This window comes from Pelodiscus sinensis, chromosome 1 (genome assembly GCF_052426305.1).
Source record: "Pelodiscus sinensis isolate ZL-2025 chromosome 1, ASM5242630v1, whole genome shotgun sequence".
NCBI lineage: Eukaryota > Metazoa > Chordata > Testudines > Trionychidae > Pelodiscus > Pelodiscus sinensis.
Window position 1 is genome coordinate 198,590,962 of NC_143052.1, and position 24,727 is coordinate 198,615,688.

The 24,727-nt window shown below is 44.5% G+C and overlaps 1 protein-coding gene across 1 annotated transcript in view; it reads right to left on the bottom strand.

The window, feature by feature from the left end:
* MAOA (amine oxidase [flavin-containing] A) overlaps positions 1-24,727 on the bottom strand; it is a 65,562-nt gene that overhangs the window by 34,958 nt on the left and 5,877 nt on the right. Inside the window, exons 2-3 of the mRNA XM_006137895.3 lie at positions 8,044-8,138; positions 2,950-3,087 (exon numbers count right to left, since the gene is read on the bottom strand). Of these exons, the coding sequence (XP_006137957.1) occupies positions 2,950-3,087; positions 8,044-8,138 (233 nt within the window). The remainder of the gene's footprint in view (positions 1-2,949; positions 3,088-8,043; positions 8,139-24,727) is intronic.

Sequence of the window (24,727 nt, forward strand, 5' to 3'; positions counted from 1 at the left end):
ATACATTTGCCTTGAATGCCCCTCAACCTAATCAATATTAGGTGGCTAACTTCTTGTACACAGCACAGTAGAAATGGATCTTGAGAATGAATTCAAAGAAAGAGAGTGTAATAGTTGCCAAAAAACAAAGGCAGAGAGTAATGGAGACTGCAGGGGAAGAAAGCAAGCAGATGAGGGCTGGAATTGGCAGAGAGAAAGAAAGAAATAGACCATTCTGTCAGGTTGTCCTAGTGTTTATGAGCCTTACACAAGCAGGAGGGATATCAGAGATTGATGTGCCTACTTTTGGAGTTTGGCGCATGAGTCCCAGCTAGAGGAGACATATTTGCACTAGCAATCATTGAATAAATGAATTAAAAATAGAATGTAACCACTACAAATGACAGAAGGGGCTTGCCACCCTGATTAGGTGCTGGTGAGAGACCCATGGTATATACTCAGGGTGTCTAGACCATTTTGCCACCTTCGCAGCCATGGCTACAATCTATTTTTAGCAGGGTAATTCAATCACAGAGCTAGCACAAGTATGTCTCCTTGAGCTAGGAATCACACTCCCAGCTCCATGAGTAGATGAACCCACAGTTATGTGAGACAACCAGTGATGGGTGGGCTCTGTGTGCTACAGTGCAACACTGAATGAAGTAGAGGAAGAATGGGAAGAGCTGACAGAGAAAGCTTCTGATTGTTCTGCCTTTCAGCTCCTGGAGTAGAAACCCTATTCATGAAAGGTAAGCATTATTTATTTAATAGCTAAGGCAGTCGGCGTGTTAACAGCCTAATCTGCTTTCTGTTGCTCTGAGATTTCAGGAGCGACACGTATAGAAGAAAGATTGCTCAGCAGGATTGCAAGCCCAAATCCAGGTCTAGCCCATGGCATGTAGGACACTTGACAAGCTTGTAATTCTGCTTCTTATTCAGGAACAGACTTCTACATCAAAGAAAGCTTATGGAAGAAGCATGGTCATTAGCTAAAACACACATAATGAAACATGGGTTTGCAGTGTCAAAATGGATTAAGGGTCTGAATTCATGTAACCTATTAAAAGTACAGGCAAACAGAGGACAAGCAGAGCCATTTAAAAAACAAAGGGGCCCATATCAGAGTTTAATTTAAATACAGTAGGCCAGATACTCAAATAGTGCAAATGAGCATAGCTTGATTGAAGTCAGAGTGACACCAACTAACAGAAGATGAAAATCTGGTCCAACTTATTTTGTAAGCATTGTAATAGAAGTGGAGCGGCTATGTGATAATCTAATACTGAGATGACAATGTTAGCAACACTGTATGCAACCTGCTCGGTTTGTGAGTTAAGGGAACAAATTAAGCCAACCCTTGAGGTCTCAGGGGGACCTTTAAGAGGCTTAGAACCACCTTCATCCCCACGTGAAAGATGGTTAATGCCTGGTAGGCTAGACATGCATGTAGAATATTTTATAGTTTTTAAAATCTCTTTTCTTTTAAATGCTTTGGTTCTAAATAACAGTTTGCTTTAAGGAAGCTGCCCAGTCATTGTTGACTATGGTCACTGCTCGCTGAGGGAACAGGTCTGCAGGGTCTGAGGCTAAGTCAGGCCTGCTGAATCAATTATGGTGGATCACTGCAGACTGAAGCTAAGTCCTGGTCCAAGAGTGAAGAAATCACATTTCCACTCCAAGAAAGAGGGGACAGCTACAGGCTTGAGAGCTGAGAGAAAGTGAGCTCAAAGAGATCAAAGGGGGTCAGAGGTGCAGTTAGCAGATACGACACGCTTGTCACAGTAATAAAGCTATTATCCTACATGTTCTCTACAGGGTTATATTTATATAACAATGTTAGGCCAATCATTTACATGTAATTATTTTCATTAATGGCATGTTTTGAGTGTTGTTAGAAAAATGTGTTTTAAAATAATTTAATATAGGAAACTGTTTTTGTGCTTCCGAGGAGTTACGTATTGGAAACTCTTGTTTCTCAAGACTCACTTCCAGTTGTCAGCTGTTCTGTGTTTTTCTTCAGCAACAAAGAAATAATATTCCTTAAAACTGCGTTTGTTCAGTGAAAATGGCTACTTGCCCAAGCAGCAGGAAACTTGGAGTTATCTTGGAGTTACTTCATTTACAGAGAAGACTTTATGGAGACTTTCAAGGAAATAAAAAAAACAGGTAGTGTGGCCAAGCAGGCATGGGAACTGTCATTTTGTTTACATGTGGACATGGCTGATGCCAAAAAAGTAGTTCATTGTTTGGCACTTACTCTTTGTAGGGCTCTTTGAGTCTCAAAACTACATTGGCATTTCCTCCCCCTGCCCTCACTTTACAAGGTTATGTATTTAAAAAAAAAAAAAAAAAAAGCTGCTTACAGCTGCTGTAAATGCTTATGATTAGATTCATAAGAGTTTGCAAAATCAGAATGCAAAAAGATCAGACAGCTTTCCAGAAATCTTGAATCTCTACAAAGCATAGTTAAAAAAAAGTAAGTACAAAATGTATCCTGTCTTGAAATTGTAACAGTCTGACTGAATCATGGGTGTTGGAATGGCCGCCAAAGTGGAAAGGAAACAGCGGATTATAACACTACTCAAATATGGCCTGGCCACCCCACTGTCATGACACTCTTTTCCAGTCAGATGCTAAAAGAGTTTGGTGAAGTCCCTGAACCCTTGCTGAGTTCCAGCTCTCAGAAAAGTGGGGGCATGGTTCCCCTTTGTTTAAAGGTGTAGAAGAGGCAGGAATGGTCATTTGTTCCCCCAGCACCTATAGACTGAATATATTTTACACACATTCAAAAAAAATCTTTGTTTCAATTGCCAATAAATCAAAATGGAATAGCTGTATCTATTACAAATAAATGCATACTGAACTACCAAAGAGGCATATTACTCAGGACTCTTTTCACAAATTCTAGTACTTTCCAAAGTTCAACATTCTCATTAAATGTCTTTACAGAAAAAAAGATTTAAATCTCACCTTCACATAATGGATAAGACGCTCTGCTACATTCACTTTATACGTCTCTATACCCAGTTCCTTGGCCAATCGGAGGATTCGGTTTTGTGTAGGTCCTACATATGCTCCACCAACATCTACATATTTAACCTGCTCGTTCTGTCAAAAGAAAAATGGCAAGAATCAGAAAGGCTAGAGAGGAGCCTGCAACAGAAAGCTTTAGGAACAGGAAGGTGGTCTTAGAAATGGCAAAACCCTCAAGGAGGGACCTCTATCCTACACCCATTGTGGTCAATGACAAACCCAACTGACCTAAGCAGGTATCAGACTGAGGCCTTATCTATACTAAACGGAAGATCACCGACTCCTGTGAATTGATCTTCTGGAGTTCGATTTAGGGAGTCTAGTTAAGACTCAGACTCACCAAATCGAATTCAGAGGGAGCCCCTGAAAGCGTCCAGTACTCGTTCTTTTGCGACAAATAAGGGAAGCCAATGGGAGCATTTGCTTCCATCAGCCTCCCGTTGTGGGGATGCTGCCAAACTCAGCTTAAGGTAAGACCACTCCAGCTATGTATTCTACTGAGTCTAGTGTAAACTTAGTCTGGTTTCTTTAACAACAGAATACAAGAGGCCCCATTGTCTCACTGTTCATTTCCTGCCAGAGCAAAGAAAGTTAGCACCTGATACTTCACAGAAGTCTTCATTATATAGTTATTTATACTTGATCAAAAATGGCACAAAATGAGCATCAAACACTACTAAATCAAAATACTCCACACCTTAACCAAGTCATGCTCAAATGTCAATGAGCAGACAAGGTGCAAAGCAGTAGAGAGCTAAGCACATAGTTTTTGATGAGGAGGGTTATGAGACACAGAGGACTATTACATAATAATAAACTGTGAACTCACAGTAATGCTGACATGACAGTGTGATAATTATTTTTTTCAATATTTGAATATAGTTTTTCATATTGTTCTTTTAAATATTTGTGAGGTCCTTGGCATACAAGATGGAATGTTAAAAGCTAAATAAATGGCTATTTACAACAACAACAAAAAAATCTATCTTTAGCTTTTCAGAATCCATATTTTAGTGTTTCTGTAGAGAAAAGAGCCCCCCCACACACACATCCTTACAGAAGCCTTTCCCTATTAATACTTACAAACAGAAAATATATTGAGTAGCAAATAACCCACTTCTTCAGATGAGCTTGAGTGGCTATTTGGATTTCCACTCCATACATCTGAATGCAGTACCTTGCATGTTTAAAAGTCTCAGGGGGAAATCCTTCAGCCACTAAAGACTCTTGAAGTTCATGGAAATTGAACTCATGGAAGTCATGGTCACGTGTGCTTCTGGGGTGTGCTGCCTGCTTTGAGATGTGCTCGCCACATTGGCCACACAGGAAATGATATTCAATTTTTCCCAGAGTTCTTCCTGCTCAGCTAGAGAACAGTAGAGTTGAAAGTTGAAGCCAGACAAGTCATCACAGAGCACTTTGGGACACCTCCCATGGCCATGAACATCGACTTTCACCAGTTCCATAACAAGGGAGGGCCAAGCAGGGCGCTCGCCCTGGGCACATCATAATCAGAAACTCAAAGATGCAATAAGTAAAAATAGTAAGCTGCAAAAGTAAAGAGCGTAATGTGCGCTAACCTAAGGAGACGGGTTGCATAATTAATATTTTGCCCCAGATGCAAAAATACCTAGTTATAGCGCTGACTTTCATAGTGCTGTGTCTGCACTACCAGAAAGTCAACCATATTAGACTAAATTTAGCAGTTACTCCTTGTGAAAGAAAGAGTACAGAAATTAACTTTAATGGCTCTTCAAGTCTACTGACCAGGCTTGTTTGAGTGGACTCAATTGTTTAGAAAAATCAACCTAATGCGGCTAAGTTCAACCTAAACTCCCAGGCTGTGTCTAGACCGGCAAGTTTTTCCACAAAAGCTTTTGTGGAAAAACTTGCCAGCTGTCTACACTGGCCGCTTGAATTTCCGCAAGAACACTTACGATCTCATGTAAAAAATCAGTGCTTCTTGCAGAAATACTATGCTGCTCCTGTTCGGGCAAAAGTCCTTTTGCGCAAAACGGCCAGTGTAGACAGCTCAGATTTGTTTTGCGCAAAAAAGCCCAGATCGCGAAAATGGTGATTGGGGCTTTTTTGCGCAAAAGCGCATCTAGATTGGCACGGACACTTTTCCGCAAAAAGTGCTTTTGCACAAAAAAAGCGTCCGTGCTAATCTAGATGCTCTTTTCCGCAAATGCTTTTAATAGAAAACTTTTCTGTTAAAAGCATTTGCGGAAAATCATGCCAGTCTAGACGTAGCCCCAGTGTAGACCAGGCCTAAGACAAAGAAGTTTGTTTATTTTTTCTGGAGATAATGCTGCCTAAATCTTATTTACACAGTCACCTGAAAGTGGGAATATGCATTCACATGGCACGTTTTTAGCCAGTGACAGATATGAATACTTAGCATATGCACCTTCTTGTTTCAGGCACTATTCTAGAGGATATGCTTCCACACTGAGGATGCTTGTTTAAAAAAAAAAAGTGTTAATTAAATTTGTGACTGGACTCTTTGGAAGAGAATTGCATGTCTTCTATTCTGTTTTACTCACATTCTGCCATGTATTTCATGTTATACCAGTCTCAGATGATGACCCAGTACATGTTCATTTTAAGAACACTTTCATAGCACATTTGACAAAAAGATACCAACGTGAGATTTCTAAAAACGGCTACAGATTTGACCCATGTTTTAAGAATCCGAAGTAATGAAAATCTGAGGGAGACCAGATGAGGAGCATGTTTTCAGAACTCTTAAAGGAGCAAACACTCCAATGCGGAAACTACAGAACTCAAACCACCAAAAAAGAAAAATCAACCTTCTGCTGGTGGCTTCGGATGATGAAAATGAACATGCATCAGTCCATACTGCTTTAGATCATTGCCAAGCAGAACCCACCATCAACATAGATGCCAGTCCTCTGGGTGGGGTTTGAAGCATGAAGGGACACGTGAATCTTTAGTGCATCTGGCATGTAAATATCTTGCAACACCGGCTTCCACAGTGCCATGAGAATGCCTGCTCTCTTTTTCAGGTGGGATATTGTAAACCAGAAGCACGGAGCATTATCTCAAACAAATTTGATTACAATTTGTCAAAGTGACTGTCTAAACAACAACTAGGATTCAGTGGACTTGTACACTCTAAAGTTGTACATTGTTTAAATTTTGAATGCAGTTCTTTCATACCTCATTCTAGACTTATAAGTTCTACTTTCATGATAAACAGATTGCACTACTGAATTTGTATCAGTTGAATTTGAAAAACACTATTTGTTTTGTTTTTTTACAGTACACATAGTTGTAATAAAAATAAATATTAAGTGAACATTCTACACTTTGTATTCTGTATTGTAATTGAAATCAATATATTTGAAAATATAGAAAACATCCAAAATATTTAAATAAATAGTACAGGCAGTCTCCGACTTACGCGGAACCGACTTACGCCGGATCTGCACTTACAAACGGGGCTTTTCTCACCCCGGAGCTCACGGGCGGCGGGTTGCCACCCGTGTCCTCCGGGGCGAGAAAAGCTTCTCCTGGTCTCCCTGGTCTGCTGGGGAGGGTCCAGCAAAGCCGCTGGACCCCCCCAGCAGACCAGGGACACCCGAGCAAAGCCGCTGCCTGGGCGGCTTTGCTCCCGGGCAAACGAGCAAAGCCGCCCAGGTGGCGGCTTTGCTCTGGTGTCCCTGGTCTGCTGGGGGGGGGGGTCCAGTGGCTTTGCTGCCCACCCCCCCCCAGCAGACCAGGGGGACAGGAGCAAAGCCGTGGAGCACGCCCGCAGCGGGACAGCCCGGGCGCGCTTGGGCTGTCCCGCTGCGGGCGTGCTCCGCGGCTTTGCTCCCCGTCTCCCTGGTCTGACCAGCAGACCAGGGAGATGGGGAGCAAAGCCTCGGAGCACGCCAGCAGTGGGACATCCACGGCGCGCCTGGACTGTCCCGCTGCCCGCGTGCTCTGCGGCTTTGCTCCGCGTCTCCCAGGTCAGCAGACCAGGGAGACCGAGCAAAGCCGTGGAGGACTTGGGCGGTCCCGCCACCCCTGTCTCCCTGGTCTGCTGGGGGGGTGGGGTGCAGCTAGTGCCCCCCCCAGCAGACCAGGCTTTTCTTGCTTACCCCTGGAGTAGAGCAGCTGGGGGCTGCCGGGTTGGTCCCGCAGCACCGCTCCGGACCAACCCGGCAGCACCCCAGCTGCTCTGCCCCAGGTGTCCTGATTCAGCCGCTGCTGGTCAGTTTCAGCAGCGGCTGACTTGCGGACGCCTGGGGCAGAGCAGCTGGGGTGCTGCTGGGTTGCTCTGCCCCAGGCGTCCGCAAGTCAGCCGCTGCTGAAACTGACCAGCGGCTGACTACAGGAAGCCCGAGGCAGAGTTGCTCTGCCCCAGGCTTCCTGGAATCAGCCGCTGATCAGTTTCAGCAGCAGCTGACTTGGGGACGCCTGGGTTTCTTAAGTTGAATCTGTTTGTAAGTCAGAACTGGCATCCAGATTCAGCCGCGGTTGAAACTGATCAGTTTCAGCAGCGGCTGATGCCAGTTCCGACTTACATACAGATTCAACTTAAGAACAAACCTACAGTCCCTATCTTGTACGTAACCCGGGGACTGCCTGTATTCTGTTATTGTTTAAAAGCCTGATTGTGTAATTTTTAATCACCTGACAGCTCTAATTTTCTGATATAACACCACCCAATGAGAACTTAGCTATTGTTGTATTGGTCTGGCAACTTCATTCCAGTAAAGTCATAATCTGGACTTTGTACTCTCCTCTGCAATGGATAAAAGTCTAACTTGTATGCAAAGGAGGCAAGAAATATTTTCAAATTCAGTGTCTGATATAAGTTAATCATACTGACAACCACTGTACATGCCACAGTCCAAATGAGATGTAGTTTTTAATAAGCAACCTTTACATTGATACCCATTTTAAAGATCCACATTCTCCAAGAATCTCTTCTCATCATCAGCCTATGTCACGGAAATGACAAAAGTGGCACTATGAGCCCATAAAATCAAAAGCTAACTGCTATCAAAAAGCACTTACCCGAACAGTAAAAGTCCTTCCTCCAACTCTGCCACGGGCCTCTAGAACCACAACTTTAAGCCCAGATTCAGCCAGCAGCTTGGCAGCTGACATACCTACAGGAAAAAGAGACACCATAATTTAAAAGTAACTGGCACGATAAGACCTATGCAGAGCAAGAAGTGTGTGTGGTTTTTAAGTGCACAAACTATGTGGTCAGAACTTTTTATACTATCTCTAGAAGCCTTGAAAAGGTCTGCAAGATTTAGGACCCTATTAAATGTGAAGTGCATTTTCACTACAGAATCATCTTGTTTAATATTAACTTTTAGTTCCCTGTGCAAGAAACACTGGGAAAGATAGACTCCCAAAGTCTCAAGCTTCATTCTTCAAGGTTCTAAAAACGTGTGAAGTTTTTTGGGTTTTTTTGTTTTTGTTTTTTTTAAAGACAACATATCAGTTATTCAGTGTAGAAACTTTTTCTTACTATGTGTTTGAACAAGCCCCCCAGTCTTGGTTATGACTTCTAGGTGGCACAAACAATGCATGGGTACGTCTATACTTGCACTCTAGTTCAAACTTGAGATGCAAATTAGGCATTCGAAATAGTGAAGCAGGGATTTAAATATCCTGCACTTCATTTGCATGATCTCGCCAGCGTGTTTCGAAACAGCTGTTGATCGGAGTAACGTGCCAGCAAGATCATGCTAATGAAGCACGGGATATTTAAATCCCCGCTTCATTGACTATTTTGAATGCCTACATTTGCATCTCTAGTTCGAACTAGGGTAGACATACCCTATGAGAACAACATATAGAATGATTTCATCTCAGGAAAGCAGCTTTTCCTATTTCATCTCTCTCCCATCAACTCTGTGTCCCACTTCCTGCCATTATCCCCACTCAAAATCAGAAGTAAGCAGTATATTTGATGTATGGATTTATTTTAACGCAGCAGGGTTTGGCCCTGGCAATCAAATTGGCTGAATGTAGATGTTTTGTAAGATACATTATTTTCTCTTCCAGACTATCTAATTAAGAGACCATATGAGGGAGATGAGACACAGAAAAATCAATTGGATAGCAGTCCTCTTTACTTTTTTGAATGTGAACCAAGATTGTAAAAAACTATAATGAGTCTGTCAAACCAAATTATCATATTGTTACCTAGGCCAATTTGGCATAGAGCCTCTCTCTCCTCCCCCCTCCAGGTACATGAAAGACAGACTTAGCTATCAGAACTTCCAATAAGATATCCTGCAGTAAGGAACATTAATGTAATATTCATGCTGATCTTACTACTTAGAATGTGATTAAAAACTGCTCTCTCACCCACGCATATATACATATATAAAGGCCAGATCTTAAAAGGCCAGATCATATATCATTTTAATGCAGTAGACAGTGTACATGTGTGTTTGCATTTGTTCCGAAGACAAGATGAAGTAATCCCTATAGCCCTTGTGCAAATAATCCTTTATTACTCAGATACGAAAAACATTCATAAGAAAAAAATCAATCACTCTCAGAAACTGAGATAGTTAACATGCCATGTTGTTTCATAAATGAAATACACGATTACTATACAATTTTCCTTTCAGAAGAATTGTATGATTGCTAGCAAACCATGGGTTGCAGGTAATTCTTCCATTAAATACTCAAAAGTTTTTAAATGCAGGATATTTGCCAAAGCAACAAACACTTTCCAGATCTACCTCTTATTTCTCCACATTTGATTTTTTTTATAAGCCACGTAACAGCTTTTCTTCATGTCAGACAGTTCAAAGAATATTTACATTTTTTATGAGGAGTGCCATACTTCAAGTGCCAACAGAGATATAGAAAACCCAGTGAGGTGTAGTGCTGGAAACAAACTGAATCTCCCTCTGTGTAAATATTTTTTTGTTTCAAGGGAGAGAGCTGATCACTTAAATAGATAATGGCTTCTGGGTTAAAATTAATGGATTTTTTTATATTCATGAAAGAGAAGATGGAATTAAACTATACACAATGACATTAAAGAATATCTAAAATATCTAATTGTTTTTTAAGATTTATCCTAAAGGTATATTTATGAGAAAAATGTGTGCCGCGTTCTTATATTATTTTATGACACAACCGTACTCACTTTGGCCTTAATATTTGAAGTATTGCGCACCCATCATGTACCTAAAAGTTGTAACAGTTCCACATGTATGCCTACAAAGACTTGAAACATTAGGACTTTCTATGTGGTTATGTAGTACATACAGGATAAAAGCAATAACTAGTTAGGAAGATTGGTAGTTAGAGTGGGTTGGAGATTAAGCTGCTGTAATTGTGTGTACTAACTGGGTGATGGGTGCACATCAATAAAGAGTATAAATATTAACCTGTTCAGGAGGGAAGATGGGTAAATGTGCCTGAGGAACTGTAACTCATTTGTAAAACTGTAGGGCAAAGGCACACAGTTAACAGTTACCCAGGCATACAAATTTAATTGTTTATAAAGCACAGGTTAAAGTATATTTGAGTCTACCGGGTGGTTTCATGAGACCGTCTGGGCTGCACTGATTCAATGTCTCATAGAAACAGTGACATAGATGAGAGGTAGGTGGCTGAGACAAAATTCAGATAAAGCCAAGGCAATGCCATTAAATCATGGGAAGAACTCGAATAAACAACCGTTTCCAGCAACAGCCAGGGACCCCCCAAGGGGATAGGAGGGCTCCTTTTTGGTCTCTGACTGGTGCTGGAAATTTGGCCTGGCTGCAGTTCCATCATGACAGAAGGGTAGCCAGGTGGTACTATAACCTGTGTTACAGCAGGAGAGGGAGCATTTAGGGGGCATGAGGAGAATGCAGGAGAGAGCTTGTGCCTGAGTGCAGGAGAGAGGATGGAGAACTCAGGGCTTCCTTGGTAAGAAAATTCTAACTGAACCCCTGGGTGGGGATATGATTGTGTGGGGCTATGCCCATCTTTGGTCACAAACTAGGTTTTTTTAAGATGTTCCACTGTTTCTGGGAATTCACATAGCAGCAGTGGTTGCCAAGAGAGCTTTATATTATTGGTATTGGGCTATCAGGTTGCATCCTTTCCTTTTAGATGTGGGTAACCCTGCTGTTGTCACCAAGTGGCAAGCCAAACACCTCAAAGGAGTTCCATACTGCCTCCACATTACCTTTTTCTAGTTAGACCTTGTCTCCACTTATAGGGAGATTGACACTGCAGAGGTTAATTTCCCAGGATTCAATTTAGTGGGTCTAGTAAAGATCCACTAAATCAACTGCTTTTCATGCCCCCATCAATTTTGGTACTTTACCAGGTCTCGAGGAAAAAGGGAAGTCAATGTTGACCTCCTGTGATGGGAACACTGTGGAAATTCAAACTCTGATACAGCAACTCCAGCTACACTATTCTCATAGCTGGAGCTGCATATCTTAGGTGGACTTTGGGCCTGAGGGTAGACTTGGCCTTACAGGCATTCCCATCCCCCCCTTCTCCTTCCACTCCCTAGTCCTGCAGCATGTTTCAGTCAGAGAGCGGGCAGAGACTGAGTGAACACCAGAGACACTCAGAGACAGAGCTGGCTCCATGACAACTGGCAGAGAATCTATCAGCAGAACAGAAACAAGGCCAAGAATTTCAAGTTTACAAATACTTAAGACCTAACGGGAGAGAGAGCAAGGACTGCTCACTTAACCTCCCTCCTGAAGTGTGTGAAGTTCTATCATGCCATGAAAACAGGCATGAAATCAAAGATGTCCCAAAGCCGGGAGTTCAGATTATCTACCAAAGAAGGTGTACAGGAGATTGGGAGTGTCCCAGGAGAGCTGAGTCCCAGAAGAAAGAGGAAGCAGGGGAGGCGTCGGGAGGGAGCAGGGTGCTGCTGGGGTGCCGTGTGGGAGGGGACTGGGAGACAATGGAGGCAGCGCGAGGAGTCGCAGGAGGTGACTCCCCTCAGAGGCTATGCTGTTCTCACCTCCCCACTACCTGTGCCCAGCTCTTGTTGCCTGTAGGAGGCACTGCTGTTCAGGAACCCTGCTGTTCCCAGCATCACCTGGCTGTGGCTCTGCTCTGGCTCCTATTGGTTCCAAGCCCTGCACTCCCGTGCCCACTGATCCACTCAGGCCTGGAACTTGCCAAGTCAGAGGAAGCACTCTCCCCTTCAGGCCTGGCATTGAGACCCTCCAGGCAAGGGTCTGTTGGAGAGAAGGTTGCCAAGACCTCATTCCTTTATAGTCCCAGGTTTACCCCACTCTGGGCCCTTCCCTCAGAAGCTCAGGAAGCAAAGAGTAGCCCCTCCCCCCACAGAGCCTGGGGTGCACAGGAATATGTAGTCTCTATGACCAAGGTTGGGGTGGGGCACTCTCCCTTTCCCTCCACATTCACTGTACCTTTGCACATAATATAAGAAGGAATATCTTACAATGTCAAGGAGCAGAGTGGTGGATGTTTCCCTTCCTGAATGGGTCAAAAAGAGACCTCCGCCTCCATTTGCTCTTCTTCTATTCCACTCCTTTCTTTATCTTCCTCTCTTCAATGACATATAATATATGGCTAAAAGTTCTCAACTTAGGGACCAATATCTGTGCTTGGAGGGGAAATAAATTCTCTATCTGCAGCCTGCCCCATTATTCTCACACCCTATTCTATGACAGTCCCAACTCCTGCCTAGAATACAGTTAGAAACCAATTGGTCCTCTCTTGCATTTTCCTCAACATGCAGAGGAAAGGAGCAAAAGTGAACACAGCTTCAGTGTTAACTTCAGACAGTCTAAAGAGACATGGCTTCTCAAAATGATCAGTGGACCGGAAATGGAAAGCAATCCAGCGTAAAATGTAAGTCAAGGAAAAGACAGCAAAATACCAAGCCCAGCTCCAGATGTGAACCTGGGGTTCATTACACAAGAGCATTATAGAATTCTGCCTTAAATATTCTACAATATTTAGGAAGCCCATTGTTATTTAGAGAGATAATAATCAAAAGGCATTGAAAAGTTTTCCACTATCTTTTCTGCAACTTGAATTTCTCATTTTTTTCTTATATCCTGTACTGAAAATTGGAAAGGTCATTTATTTCTATTATTATTCTATGCACTAAGAATGAAAGATAGACGTCATAAAATGAGATCTTTTTCTTCCCATATTTCTCACTTTACCTAAAATTGTTCTATTTCTCAAACTATTCCCTGAGTGAGTGCTCTCTCTCACCTTCACTCATCTACTGTATTTCTCAGAAGCAAAACAGAAGCCTGGGGCTATGCACGGGTGCATGCTGGGAATTCATTTGAAGCATGGGGAACAACTTTTGTGCTTTGCCTCCAACTTCTCACTTAACTATATAGTTCACACTTCAGCGAGCCCATTTTGAAGGAAACACTGTGAAATTGGTCCCATGTATTTTTGTAGCCTTATATCTTAAATGCTTCCATGAGCTTCCAGGGATATTGCTTTGATGGTACAGCATCACACATATTTTGTTACAATTATGCAGCTGGGTTGGTGAACAACTTGAAATACTATTATGAAACAAAAAAAATTGCTAGTGGAAAGATTGCAAATATGCCTGTTTTGGAGCCTCACTTGGATTTCTCCAGCTTTCCCCTTTATATTCTACTTTCCATTGTCACCACACAGTCTCCCATTACTCCTCAGAATGTGGCTCATTTGAGAAATGATGAGAAATGCTCAGCACATTAAAGAGGATACATTTGAGCAACAACATATATTCATGAAGAAAGTGGTGATATCTGAGTTAATAGGCAAAAAGAATATTCCTTTCTGATATATCCATCTTATTGCTTCTAAATGTCTGCTGTGAGGGTCACTGATATACATGGTACCTTGGTCCCCCGGTCCGTGACAGAATTGTTCAGGTTTATCTCAGTATGAAGTGAAAAAAAGAGGGGAAGATGCTACACAGGTGACAACTGAATAAAAGGAATCCTAGGCCTAAACTGTGCCTTTAATGTACAGTTTTGAAAGGGGTACAGCACAGATAGACTGCCTCATAGGGAGCACTAAGAGATGGATCTCAGAGACAGATTTTACCCAAAGAAGCCTGGAGTAGGCCTACTGCTAATCATAGAAGATTAGGGTTGGGAGAGACCTCAAGAGATCATCTAATCCAATCCCCCATTCAAAGTAGGACCAAACCCACCTAAACCTTGGCTGGGATGATTCTCACACCCCTTTACGTGGCATAGCACCCTCTGCAGTAGTCCTATTCTGTCAGCAGATAGAGGGGGCAAGAACTTTGGGGTGCAGTTCCTAGCCCTGTATGTAGTTTTGTGTAATCTAGCCCATAATGACATTCCAACAAGGCAAGGTGAAGAACAGGGAACTCTTTCAAAGTCTGATTCTCCAAGCCTTATTTATGCTGAATAGCACTTTCCTTGCATGCAATCAGCCTCATTGACATCAGCAGGGGCACTCTTGTGATTAACATACTAAACTTGATTCTTTTTTGCCCCCTGAGGTGGCTGGTTGCCAGTACTGTGCTGCATCTTTTTCCAGGAGGTTAGTAGTTGCTTCATCAGCATGTTCCCCCACCACCTTTGCAGGTATGCTCTCTCTGCCTCTCTCTGAGACAGAATGGCTCCAGCAGCTGTTGCTAGAGCCATGCAACACTGCATCTCCTACCCCCACTAAACATAGCTGAGAGTATATAATTTGGATCTTATTTTTTATAATCATTTTTGGAGGGTACCAAATTTCAAAATTAGTGGTGCATTAGCTGGTCTAGTGAGCCTGCCAAGAACAGCCTTGTTTGATATCCCAGGCAGTAGAAGTCCACTTGTTATTAGCTCAGGACAAACAAAGCAAGACACTCTGTACAGCCTCCAAAAGGGGTTTCCATAGCAACCCGACACCAAGTTCCATCCATTGGGAGACACTACAAGAAAACAGTATTTCAGCTGATTTTTGTAGTGCTGCTAAAAGCCCTAAATGGCTTCTGTCACTGCCTTCCTTTCTGAGGAAATAACAATATCAGCTAAAGCAGCCATTATATGTAAAACACAAGATGTACAGTAGAGTACATGGTACACTAACCAATAAAATTAGATCAGAGGAAGATAAATTGCCATCAGCCTTCAGAACAAAAACCAAGTCTAATTGCTGAACAATACAGCTGCTTAGAAAGTATACCACTGTCAAGTAACACTGTATTTGGCTGGCAGATAGAAGTCCAGAAAAAGCTATTTGCAAGTACAATAAAATTAACCAGGCCTTTTAGCTCTAGGAAGAATGATCTAGTACATAGGTCATAAGACTCAGACTCAAGAGAAATGAGTTCAGTGCCTGGTTTAGCCTCAGTCTCCAGTGTGAATTTGGACAATTTGCTTAGCATACTTTGAACTTATGCTCCATGTCTGTAAAATGGCAGTAAAACATTCCTACCCCACAGGACTGTTGTGATGATAAAATTTATTAATGAGTACAAGGCATTCAACTATGTCCACACTACAAGTTTTGCCAGAGGAGGCAATGCAAATGAAGCGCAGATTAGCATTTTCTTGTGCCTCATTTGCATAATCTCTTCCGATCCGTTTTTGCACGAGGGGTTTTTGAGCAAAAACAAGCAGTGTGGATGTTTCCTTTTTGCACAAAAGCCCCTTTTTGCACAAGATCCTTATGCCTCAAAAAAGGAGATACAACGATCTTGCGTAAAAAGGGGTTTTTGCACAAAAAGGAAACATCCCCACTGCTTGTTTTTGTGCAAAAACCCCTTACGCAAAAATGGATCAGAAGAGATTATGCAAATGAAGCACAAGAAAATGCTAATCCATGCTTCATTTGCATTGCCTATACCAGCAAAACTTGTGTAGACGTAGCTTTTAACACTATTGTGATGGAGTCCATATAAGATGATAGAAAGCTCCACTTAATTAAGGAGGTATTCATTTGATCTGAAATTTGTATTAGACTGCCAAAAATCAGCATATGTTGTGGGCATTCCTTTAATATCTGACCCTCATGGTTGCTGATGCATCAAAGAGTCAAGAGTTATGCCATGAACAAAAGGAATAATTATTATTTTACATACAGATAGCACTTTTCCTCCTGAGAGAGCCAAAGCAATTCCTAAATAATATCCACAGATCACCATGAAAATGCAACCACAGTGAGAAGAGAAAGAAGCATCCTGGTGGACTCTTAGCACACTGCAAAAGTTTGAGGAACAGAGCGGTATATAGATAACTGTATTTCTAGCAGTGATATCACAGCATCAGGAAAAGAATGTATCAGAAATGCCACATTATCAGATCCAGAATTACTGGATGAAATCTTCCTCCTGTTGAAATCAATATGGGTATGTCTACACTACAGCGTTATTTCGAAATAGCGTTCTGCTATTTCAAAAAAGCGCATCCACACTGATAGGAGGCTGAATTGCATTTAAGGCCGGCCGGAACCTGTTCTGGCAGGGCATCAAATCAGGGTTACTTTGTGTGGCTGCTGCCTGAGGCTGAGACCTGTTCTTAAAGGGATCCCCCCCGGACAGCTGGTTCTAAGGGACAGCAAAGCATTTTTTTCTCTGCATGCTCTGGTTGCCCTCACTTAGGACACCTCAGTACTCTTCAGCATGGAGCCAGAGCTGACCCTGGGCACTCTGGTGCTTCTCCTGGACGTGTTGCTGCGAGCCTGGCAGCACGTTCTGCAGGCAATAACAGTCTCCCTGGTGTGCCCCATTTGGGGCTTGTGCCTCATTCCTCCCTCACATCCTTCCACTTACCCCTCCCTAACCCCCCTTCCTGCTGTACAATAACAGACATGTGTTCATTACAACAAAGCCTCTTTATTGAACAAAACTGGGGTGGGGGGAATGAAACTGAGGTGAGACTGGGGAAAGAAGGTGGGAGAGGGGAGAAGAGAGGGTGGGAAAGGGGAGGGGGAAACCTGGGAGGAGGGAGCTAGCAGGGGGAGGCAAGGGGAGGAAGAGGGAGGAGAAGCTCAGGGCTCAGGGTCTCACCGGCCCACCCATAGGTGCGGGGGCCTCAACGTCCCTGTGGGTGTGGGGAGTAAGAAGCAGGAGGGGGAGAAGAAGTGGGAGGAGGAACAGTAGCTGGGGAGGCAGCAGGAGCTGGAGCAGCAGGAGGCAGCAAGTTCTGCCCCAGGGTCGATGACCACCTGGGGGGCATGGACCGTCCTACCCCCCAGGATGTGGTCCACGGCATCAAAATAGGGGCAGCAGTCTGGGGCTGCCCCTGGTTGGGAGCTGCCCCGTGGCCCTGGCATACGCCTGCTGCAGCTCCTTTATTTTCATGCGAACCTGCTCCTGGGTTCGCACGTGGCCTTTGGTGTCCAGGCTGGCAGCCATCCGCCTGTAGACGGTTATGTTTCTCTGTTTAGTGCAGAGATCATGGACATTGGAGGCATTCCCCCCCCCCAACCTGAATTAGGTCCCTGATCTCCGCACTGGGCCAGGCAGGCGCCCAACCTTTTGCGGCCCCTGGCAGGCTCCTGGGAGCTGCCAGATTGGTCCTGGGGAGCAGTGGAGGGCTGGCTGCCACTGACTGCCTGGCTCATGCTGGGGCCCCTGGGTCAGGTGCAGCGACTGCTGGCTCTGGGCTGGCAGACTTGGAGCTGGCACAGGCACTGTGGCCAGAGTCTAACCATTTAAGGGCTCTGGGGAGAGGGGGAGGGAGAGGAGTTTTCTTGGTTGTGCCCAGAGTGGCCACCGGGGCACCCTGGGAAGGGCTGGAGACCTCCTATTTCGAAATAAGCATCTACACAACACTTATTTCGAAAGAGCAATTTCGAAATTGGTGCTATGCCTCATGGAAAGAGGTTTACCAATTTCGAAATAAGCCCTCCGCTATTTCAATTTAATTTTGAAATAGCGGTTTGGCTGTGTAGACACTGGTAAAGTTATTTCGAAATAACTATGCTGTGTAGACATACCCTTTTGCCATTGATGTGAATGGGTCCAGAATGTCACCTGGTGTTTTCAAGGTTACTTACAACAGGAACATCTGCAAGTTTGGTGACCAGGTATTTGAAGTTGAAGACCTTTAAGAGCAAGCATTTCAAGTGATCTGCCTCATTGATGACAAGCAAAGTCTTCCAATGGCAGTGAAATGACCTATTACTGTACAACATCTCTGTGTCAGACTATTCTCTACCTAGCTACTCTGAAACCACTGTGACTGCATGAAATTACATCACTTTAAATCCTTGCAAATATATTAAGGCAACGCAAGAAGTGAAACTGCTGTATTGGAGTGGGGGAGGGTGCATATTGTTACGAATGTAAATTTTCAAATGTACTAATAATTATAGGTACCAGACTTGAGGAACTTTAAACAAGAGTGGTTTTAAGAAAATGCTGAGTATGAATCCTCTCAAATCAGGCAATTTTAAGGTTTTCCAAATTTGGCACCTAAAAATTAAGGCATCTAAATCAATCATCTCCTGTGAAAATTTAGGCTATGTTTTTGTTTTTTTAAATACAGAAAGGTAACTTCTTTCACCTGTCAACTTCTTTGTCAGTTCATTTATTTACCATAGGCATAAAAAAGATCAGTTAAAAAGAGACACGGCAGACTATCACTTCTTAAAGTATTATGGAAATTCACATAGCTAATTTTATGTAAACTACTAACCCATTACAGCAGTAGCCTGGCTGCATTTGAATGAATAAGAACCACCTCCCCTCCCCCCCTTTTAGGGGGATTGTCTTTCCAATTTTCCCCAACTTCAAGGTGTGCATATTTTTAAGCTTTTTCTTTTTTTTTATTCTCCTAAGATACATCAGCTAGCAAGTAAAGTAAGGCAATCATCAGTAAATCTTTATTATATTAAAGTTGTACTATAACAACATACTATTGCCATGATTACTTTTACTGCTTCAATGATGGGAAATCTAATTATTTCCACACACAATTGAGAAATTAAATCTGGCAATGGTCACCTTAAACTCATTAGTCTAACAGAAATCTTTGCCAAGTAAATGTGGATGTGCCAATATGAGCTGGAACACATTTCTACTGTATCCTCAGGGAGAAACTCTTTCTTCTCTCCTCACCCCCAATTCCCTGCAATGTAGTTTTGTCACATCTCTCAAAACAGTTTAAGTGTGATAGGCCTGATTCTCTTCTCAGTTACACTGGCATAATTTGAGAGCTACTTCATGGACATCAGGGGGATTACACAGGGTACATAAGGTTGCAAGTAAGAGCAGAAATAGGCCCATTTTTCTTTTCAGGACGTAAAAGGATCCATTTGAGACCACTGAAGAAAAATAACCAAAACAAGAATGAAATGAATACGGTATTTCATTTCAACCACTACCTTTTTCACAAGGCAGCAAAGAAACTTCATAGCAGAATGAAATGATGCTAACTACAATAACTAGGCTAAATTCATTTCCTCTTTCAATCTCCCTCCACCCAGAATTCTATTAGTTTTCAATTTGTCTATAACTTTATTTGTTCTCCCTTAGATCCACTGACAGTCTTTGTTCTAGTCTAGGCAATATTAAGGATGAGGATGAATTATTTTTTAAAAATTTAATATAATGGGTTTCTATGTTTGTCACTGCTAGGGTTTTTTTTTTTTTTAAATCAACTCATTTCTCTCAGTTAAAAAGTAAACACCCTCTAACTGGCTCATGGCATACTTTTCAGAACAAAATAAGTGATCTCCATTTCAGGATACACTTTAACTGGAGGCATTTTTCTCCAATTAGTTTCAATAGCACTATTGTCTGAACCATTAAAATCAGTGTGGGGGGGGGGAATAATTTTTTCAGGGAGGCCCACTTCAGGAATTTTGGCAGTGGCTGTGGACTGGCTGCTTGGAAGGGACAGGGCTTCAGGCGGAAGGGATGGGGTCTCGGGCAAAAAGGGACTGCTCTCTCTAGACATGGCCAGCCCCTCACAGCAGGGAGACTTTGCGTGCTCCCCTGCTCCAAGCCAGTTGGTCCCTGTGGGCATGGGAATGAATGAAGTCATTTGCTGTTTAAAACAGCTGGTGGTTTCCTCTAGGCACCACGCATCCCTGATGGGAGGAGGGAACCACCAGCCACTTTGAACAGCAAATGACTTCATGCACTCCCCTGCCCCCAGGTCTCAATTAGTGGGAGGCCGGGGGAGCGGCAGAGTGGGCCAGATCAAATGGCTTGGCGGGACGGATCTTGCCCGCTGGCCGTATATTGCCCACTCCTGATTTAAATAGATTAAGAGCCTACTCTCAGTTGGGCAACAATAGTTTCCCTATGGATAGCATTAGAAGTCTCAATGGGCAAAGGAAAAGAAGAATTCTATTCCTAGGATGCCTTCTCTCTCACATGCTCATCCACTATAATTTTAAGTGCAAATCTCTCTACACTAAGTAGAGTGTGTTCCCCTCAGCACAAAAACATACACATGAATAAACTAATACAAAAGTAAGTAAGGCACCACAGAGCTGACATATTCTCCTCAGATGCTAAAATAAAAGTGCTATCAGATAAAAAAAGATACTGCATACCCATAGTGTAGCTTGTGGGATCATTAAGAGAATGCTTTCAATTTTCTACACTTTGCTAAATGCCTTGCTGAACATAGAGTCAATTCCTGCATACTAAATAATATACTTCAGCTGAGTATTTACAGAAACAACTATTTCAACATTGTGGATGAGAACTTAATGCACAAAAATCAATCCAGAATCCAAGCACCTAAAACAATACGCCTTAGACTGTATGCATTATGCTATGTTATTTGGGGAATATTTCATAATTCATATTCATATTTAATTGGATGCCCCAGACCCCTCTCATTGATCTTGGGGAATACAGAATGGCAAGCACCAGTTAAAGCTAATTGAGAAATCTGTTCTTTCTTCACACAATCAAACAAGGTGCCCCCTAACATGAAGGAAGTGACTAGAATCAGACTGCAAAAGTTGCCACCTCATTTTCACTTCTTCACACAAACAAGTTGAGGCTTCCTATGCTGATTGTTTCAACAGCAGTAAACCTCCGGCAATGAATGAGAATTGCCAAGGGACATCCCAATAAAATACAGACTGGCTGCTGCTTTAACAACAACACCTATTCAACTCAAGAAAAGAGTTGAGACCTAGCCTTCCAATAGCTTCTCTCTTCCTTTCCACCATGTCCCTCCTCCCGCTGCCCCCCCTTCTTCCTGCCACACCCCTCTCTCCCCATACTGCCACCCCTCAAGATCATTGCCCTCCCCAACAAACACTCCCCCCTGCCCATCACAGAATTTGAACAAGTATAAAAACCAAATTACACTGGCTCAGGACACGAGTTAGCCGTGGGAAAACTGAAGGGCTCCTCTGGCCCAGGTAAAGGGGGATCCATTCTTCCTGGACATTTATTGTTCTGCCCAGTCCCACTTAGCTGGCTCTGGCCCTGAGGACAGGCCAGCTCAGGGTACCTGCTGCCACAAATGATCCATCCATTACTGCAGCGCACACACAGCATAGGCTGGCTGGCCTACCTGCATCTTTGACTAGCCCTCTGAAAAGTGATGATAGGGGAGGCTGTGTGGGGCCCTGCTCTCACTACCCCTGCCTCTTCTGGCAAATTGCTCCAGCATCACACCATGGGAGGAAGAGTAATCCCATGAAATCCCAAATTGAAATTCTCCTGTAATCCAGCAGCAGTGGCTACTGCATGAATAAAGGAGAAAGATTTTAAAACTGTAAAAAACACTTTGCAAAATTGCACTTCTCAGCACTTGCCATTTGGTTACATCAAAACTGAGGCACAGGATAATTAAGTTTCTTACCCACTGTTATTTTCTTAAATCAGTGGAAAAACTCCCCTTGAGACCAAGCCTTAAATAGCATGTCCAATTACACACTGGAAGTCTCTGACAAGAAGATCATTAAGAAAACCCCTGATCTTCACATTATTAGCACAGGGGAAAAAAGGCCACTGACTGGACTGAGGGGGAGGGGGTGAAGAGAACACCCTGAAATCCCAGCCTCCCCCAGTTCAGTAACTCAGCAGTGAGTAGGGATGTGAATGACTAGTTGACTTTTCCGAAAAGCAAATGCTTATTGGATACTTGACACGCTAGTCGACTAGTTGCTTCCTCTCCCTTCCCCCTCCCCCCCCCCATCCCATACACTTGCTGCCTCTATCTTGCTGACCCTGGGCTCCATGGCTTTGAAATGCACAAGAGCCCCTGCTGGGGACTTTTGTACACTTCAAAGCAGGCACCCGCATGCAGCCCACAGTCAGCAGGACTTGTGGAGTTCTGCATCCCTCTGGGGCTCTTGTACATTTCAAAGGAGGAATGCGAAAGGGCCTATCAACTACTTGACTAGTCAATTAAACAAATTTTAACATCCCTAGGCCAGCAAGGGACTGCTTGAATTCCCTGCTGGCCCCATGCTCTCCACAGCGCTTTTGCCTTTAAAGTATAGCAATAGCCTGGGGTTGTTGCTACACTTCAAGGGCAGAGGCGTCCTTATCGACTAATTGAATAGTCAATGCAAATTGCATCGACTATTCGATTAACTAATCAATCAAAAATTTACATCCCTAGCAGTGAGGTGGCACCTGACTCTGACACAGTGTAAGGGCTGGCCTTGCCCCTCTGTGCCACATGTACCAGGCATGGCTGGGCAGGCTCAGTTCAGCATGATCCAAGTGTGGAGGGAGTTAATGTGGGGGATCCGGGTGTGGGGCAGTGTCAGTGTGGGTGGCTCAGTGGGAGACATGGATGCACAGGGGCTCACTGTGGGGCTCTGGGTGTAGGGGCAATGGGATTCTGAGCTCAGTGCAGGAGTCGGGGGGGAGGTGGGGCTTGGTGTGGGGTCCAGGTGCTGGGGAAGTGGGACTTCATAAGATAGGAGTCCATGTGTAGTTTGCTGGGGCACAGTGGGGTGGAGGTGTGGGGGGGCTTGTTGGATGAGCCCAGGTTTAGAGGGAGCAGGGCTTTGTCAGGGTGAGGGTTAGATGGGACTGCTTAACCAGGGAGCCCCAGCTGCTGCTGAGGGGACAGCGCATGCTGGATTCCTGCTCCCCCTTTCCCTCCTCCCACCGATTCCTTATCTTCTTTTCTTCTCCATCCCCCTCCCCTCACTCCCCATTCTTTCCCCACTGCCTCTTCCCCTGACTTCCTCCCCTTCCCCTCCCCATCCCTCAGTCCCACTCTCCACCCAGCTCCACTGCAGGACACTGAAAACAGGAAGCACGTGGGGAGAGGATAAAAAGGGGAAGGAACCAGGCAGCTATCTCTGCAGGGCTTGTTGGGCCAGGCAACCTCCCCTCCCCCATCACCACCACTCCACACACTAGAAAGATGGAGGGGGAGTATGGGGAGTGTGAGGGGAGAAGGAGGGGGAGAAGAGCCTCAGCAGCAACTGGAAGGGAAAGTGAAACCAAACCCATCACCACTCCCCACACTAGCAAGGGGGGAGCCAACCAAGCAGGGAGAGTACAAAGTAGGAGGAGTGGGGCAGCAAGGAGGAAGATCACTTTGCCCACCCTGAGCCAAGGTGCAGGGAGGGGGACTGGATGGGGTGAGGGGCCGAGCAGGGAGGGGAAGAAACCAGCAAGCAGCAGCAGGGATGCAGCAAGCTGGGTGTGGTGGTCTCTGCATAGCAGGGCTGGCACTCCTCATGGAGATGGTGTGCTGTAGAGATCTGAAGGCTGAGAGCCTACATGACTGTAATTGGAGCCTTGTGTCTGTGCCATGCAGGTTCAGGTGGAGGCTGCTGAGGATGCTCCCTACTCCTCTCCCTTCCCAGCAGCCCTGGAACCTGCCTGAACCACACTAACAACATTCCTGCAGGTTGGAGGTGGAGAGAGGTAGGACCAGCAGCACCAGCTTGGGTAGGCAGCATGGGCAGTTAGTTCAGCTGGGGCTAGGTGAGAAAGGGCCTCAGCTCCATCTCCTCTGCTGAGGCTCCACTCCCCACGGGGAGGAGAAGAGGCAGCGCAGCACGCTGAGCATGCCCGCCCCCTGGGAGAGGAGGAGGCCCATCCTCCTCGGCCCGGAGCTCAGGGAGGCCGGGCGCTAGGGGCAGCAATACCCCGCTCCCAGAACACCTACAGCAGGCATTCTGGGGCAGAGCATGGGTGGAACCAGACTGGCGGTTTGGGAAGGCAAATCCTTCCCCCATGTAAGCCACCAGACACCCATGGTAGACAGAGGCTCCCTCTGCCTTACAAACCAGATGCCTCTGAGTCTACAGCATTAGTTTTGCTCTAGGCATTCTGGGGGTGGAGTGCTGCTGCCCCCAGCAACCACCCTCCCCGGGGTCTGTGCTGGGGATGTTGGAACCGCTCAGCCTCCTCTCCTCCCCAGTGATCCAGGGAGACTGGGCCGTGCTCTACACTCTGCCCCATCTTCTCCTCTCCTGGTGGGTAGGCATGCTCGGTACACTGCCCTGCCTCCTCCCCTCCCTGGGGGGGGGGGGGGGTAGGGCCTCAGAAGAGGGGACGGGGCTGTAGGCAGAGCCAAGGTCCTGCCTCTCCCAGCCACAGCTGCACCAACTACCCACGTTTTGCTGCCATTACAACATGCAGGGAAACACATACATTTCCCAACTATTAAATATTTCACAAAAGAAATCAAAGCCCTTGAGTACGTAGTTCCTTTGGAAAGTGGTGATCATATGTAATGGAAAATACCAAAGCAATAGCAGTACACAATTCTCAGTGCCAAATGCAAGCACAGTTCAAGGTTTTCTTTTCTGTAGCGTATTATGCTGAACATTAACGGAAAATATCCTTGTGGGTTCATCTCACTGA